Source organism: Benincasa hispida, chromosome 11 (genome assembly GCF_027475165.1).
Source record: "Benincasa hispida cultivar pf3 chromosome 11, pf3_genome.v1.1, whole genome shotgun sequence".
Classification (NCBI taxonomy): Eukaryota; Viridiplantae; Streptophyta; class Magnoliopsida; order Cucurbitales; family Cucurbitaceae; genus Benincasa; species Benincasa hispida.
This window is the reverse complement of record NC_143488.1, coordinates 66295561-66299929: the sequence shown is the minus strand read 5'-3', so window position 1 is coordinate 66299929 and position 4369 is coordinate 66295561. Positions and strand designations below refer to the sequence as shown.

Genomic DNA, 4369 nt, shown 5'->3' with positions numbered 1-4369 from the left:
AGGAACTAACTTTCTAGTAAAAACTACGTGATGGAACCTATCCAAAGCCCTTCGGGATATGAACCTAGGGTGCTCAAACTCGGGTTCTGGATCATGAAGGATTTTCCATCATTGATTAAGTCTTCTTCATTCATGGTAGTTCTGTATTGTAGGAAAGGAGGAAAGAAGAGAAAAACAGCTCTGAAAGAAATAGGGGAAGACAACGAGAGGAATGACTCTGAAAGAAACAGTGGAAGGTGCTTTCACATTCTTGGTGGAATCTTGAAGATCTTACGAAAGGAGGGGAAGCTTTTATTTATTTATTTATTTAACATAGTGGTAGCTGACACACATAAGGCACCGGCTATGATTCCACAACATCCAACCAATTTGCACCGCCCTTTGACCCTATCGAGGAACACCACCCAACATCACAAGTTAGGGAAGAACCTAAGAAAGGGTATAGCGATGTTAGATCTGACGTTGTATCAAATATAAATGAAAATAAATCGTTTTTTTTTTAATATTTAGTAAATTATTTAAACTTATAGTTTCATTTCTTTGTATACTTACAGAGAAAAACTACCTATTTCTAATTGAATAAACTAATATCAATATGTGAATGTGTTTATTTTTATACTATTTTATTCCCTCCTAATATAAATTTTTATATTCCCCCAAAGGCAAAGGTTTTTTATTGCTTATTTTATAAAATTAATTTTACTAAATTGAAATTTTTAAGAAGATATACAAAATTTTGTATAACCATTTTTAGCCCTTTTTTTGTCTCTCTTTTGAAACGCAATAATACTGTTCAATACATATGAATTCCCACCTAGGAGTTGATATAACAGGCAATTAACACTCTTAATAAGTAGTAATGCCACTTTTAAAGATAAACTTCTTAAATGATATACTACCATATTTTACTTTCATTTTAGTTTGCCTTGTTTTCCATCACAATCAAATTCGATTATAAATGTATTTTTGCAACTGACTTTCTTAAATGGTCAATTAATGATTAATATATATATATTTCAAGGTTAACTCATAAACTAAAGTTAAATTTAAACCTAAAATATATTTTTACAAAGTAATTAAGTGTGAAATATTAAAAGGGGATTTCACCATAATTTTTAATTATTGACTAATAAATATGAGTGGAGATTTGAACTTCTTATTATGGAAAATGAGTAGATGTTTTTCGATCTCTTTTAAAGTTCTACATTTATAAGAAAAAAAATATTAAAAAAAAGGAATTTCACCCTAATATTTCGATGAATTTCCATGTTACACCATTTAATTTAAGTTTGATATAGTTTCAGATTTAACTTCTCTGTTTTTTGCCCCTTTAAATTGAGTCTCTCTTATCATAATTTCTTCATCATTCATCAATCAATGGGTTCCAAAACTTCTCTTCTCCTCCTCCAACTCTCTCTTCTTGCAGCAGGTTAACTTTCTCACCCTTTTTCTTTTCTATTTTCTTTTTCTTTTTAAATAATAATAATAATAATAATAATAATAATAATAATAATAATAATAATAATAATAATAATAATAATAATAATACAGATACATATTGATTTTATTACAACGTTCTATTCTTTATTTTTGTTTATCACAAAGAGAAATGATGCATTAGAAATATATATTCATAAAATCATGTAATCTAATGAAGAACACCGTTGCATGGTTTGATTTTTTATTTTTCTTTTAAATTTTAAAGTTCAATGTTGTTATTTATGTTTCGATAATGTTAATTCTTTTGTATAATAAATAAGTTTAATCCATATAATTAATTATATGTTCAATACAAACTTTATTTTCCATATGTTTTATTCGTTTTTATTTAAAATCATATTGAGAAATAGATTCTCCATTTTTTTCCTTCTAACATTCGTGTGTATTATAGCAATATTAGAACTTGATTTGGAAGTAAAAATGAAAATCCATTTTCTTCATTTAATTTAAGATAACCTACCTATCAGATGTAATTATCATAAAATAACATAAAATTTATCTTCACCACTAAAATAGTCAACCCAGTGTCCGACTAACTTTTTTTTTTTATTTTTTTTTTTAAGAAGATAATTGTTGAAATTAGTTTTACTCTATGTTATTAGATTAGGGTAAGATGAAAATATAGGTGCAACAAAAAAAACAGTGAAGAATAGGGGTGTAAAAAATCGAACCGACAGGTGGTTCGATCCCAATCAAGCCAGTTCATTCCATTTGGATTGATTTTTTTGTTAGAATTAAAAAGAATCGAATCGAACAATCGTTTCGGTTTGGTCTAGGTTTACCCGAACCAAATTAATTAGAAATTAGGGTTTATTGTTTCAACCTCATATCTTTGCTGCTAATGTGTAATGCCCACATCCCTTCTCTCTTCCTATCTATCTCACATCCCCTCTCTGATTCACTCTTTCTCTCACTTCCCTTACCTGTTTCTCTCTTTCTCTCTTTCACTCTTTCTCTTACAAAGAAGAAGAAACCGAAGAAGAACTTGAAGAAGATGAAACCGAAGAAGAAGAAGCTGAAGAACCTCCCACCGCAGAAGAACTACTTTCTTGGGACTGTGGGCTGACGGGGTTATATATTTTTTTATTTTTTTAACATTGGAATATTATATACCACAAACAATCGAGTGCGACCCGACCTGATTTTAATCCAATGGTTGGATCTTATCCGTACACAAGCCAAATTGGGTCGGGTTGAGGTCAGTTTTGAGGACATCCTGACTCATTCGAACCGTTTACACTCCTAGGGTTGAACATTAAGATCCATCAAATCGAATCGAATAACAATAGTGAATCAAACTAAATCTAAAATTTGAATTTTACGAAAGCTTCGGCTTAGTTTGGTTTAAAATGACAACAAAGCGAATTATTAACTATATAAAATCGAAAACCAAGGATAAAAAATCGAACTGAACCAAGGTTCATCGAACCTGTATTATATATAAAATTGAATAATATAGTATGAGTATCTTTAAATACTAATATGGATATATTTGCATTGTAGGGGTAGTTTCGGACGACGTGATATTCCATTTTGAGAACCAATGCCCATATTCAATATGGCTATCCTCAAACTCACCCATCGGAGACGCCGACCCGGAGAGTCCATCCTACACTCTCGAGATCTTTATTATGCCCGACACATGGACTGGCTCTTTGTGGGCCCGTACAAAGTGCTCCAACGACCAAGACTACCATTTCTCCTGTGAAACCGGCGATTGCGGGTCTGGCACCATCTTCTGCGACTCCACTCCACCGGCTCTCCCGGTCACCCTCCTCGACTTTGCCATCAACAACTCCATTGTTCACTACGACCTTAGCCTCAAACATGGCTTCAATATTCCGGTCCGGATCCAGCCCGATGGCGGTCACCTTGTCGATGGTGGCTCCGGCCACTGCCCCACCGTCGACTGCATCCAAGACTTGGGCAATGTCTGCCCGTCGTTTCTCGTTGCCAAGAATAAGGACGGCGCGTACGTCGGCTGCTACAGCGCGTGCGACGCGCTGAAGTCGCCAGAGTATTGCTGCAGCAGTTCCGATTGCCAGCCGGATCAGTACTCTGAGAAGTTTAAGGAATTGTGCGGTTTGGCGCGCGTATATCCCGGGGATAATACTCCACCGACATACGGATGTACTGGTTTTAATACTATTAACGTTACCTTCTGTCCTATAATTTAGACAACTCTTCCTAAATTTTGAAGGAATTCGTAAGGTTTTTTTGATTTCCATCTTTGATTGAAACTTCTTTCTTATTTTCTGTTCAGCCTCACTAATTGTCGAATAAAATTTGACATTTACAAATTTTTAATTGAAAAAATAAATTGGTATTGTTTTATTTTAGTGTCCACACAAGAAAGAGATGCATGATGTACGCCTAACTCTTGTACTTACAATTATATCTTTAAAAAAAGTTTAAATGGTGAAACTTGAGATAGGGGATTATTAAAAACTACTTTATATATGTCCATGGACTTTCACTTTCACTAGGCAATAATTTAGTCACTGTAATTTTAAATGTTTTAACAATGTTTTCACTAGGTAACTACTTTATATTTTAACAATGTAATTTTAAATCTATTGTAATTTATCTATATAGGTAACTAAATAATGTTTTTGGTTTTTGGTTTTTCTACTTTAAACTAAAAAAAACCAATATGTTGGATAAACATATTTAAAAAACAAATGTATTTGATTATTATTTTTGGTTCTCTTTTTTCTAAAAGGAATCCAAAAATAAATTTAACACATAAAGATTAAATTTTTTTAATGAGTTTTCATACCAAATGTTTGAGCATTTAACTATACTTTTATTTATTGTTTAATCATAGAAGATATTACATGCATATGGTGTATTTGAATAAAATTGATAT

The 4369-nt window shown here is 32.0% G+C and overlaps 1 protein-coding gene across 1 annotated transcript; it reads left to right on the top strand.

Moving 5' to 3' along the window:
* Positions 1-1268: 1268 nt before the first annotated feature.
* LOC120089732 (thaumatin-like protein 1b) lies at positions 1269-3725 on the top strand. Its single transcript, XM_039047104.2, has 2 exons — positions 1269-1429; positions 3004-3725. The coding sequence occupies exons 1-2, from the start codon at positions 1378-1380 to the stop codon at positions 3675-3677; spliced, it is 726 nt and encodes a 241-aa protein (XP_038903032.2). The 5' UTR covers positions 1269-1377; the 3' UTR covers positions 3678-3725.
* The last annotated feature ends 644 nt before the right edge of the window (positions 3726-4369 follow it).

Bases quoted from the DNA above. Each gene is read 5' to 3' on its own strand.
- LOC120089732 (XM_039047104.2), top strand. From the start codon at position 1,378: ATGGGTTCCAAAACTTCTCTTCTCCTCCTCCAACTCTCTCTTCTTGCA. The intron at 1,430-3,003 runs GTTAACTTTCTC...TTTGCATTGTAG, and splicing joins ACTCTCTCTTCTTGCAGCAG to GGGTAGTTTCGGACGACGTG.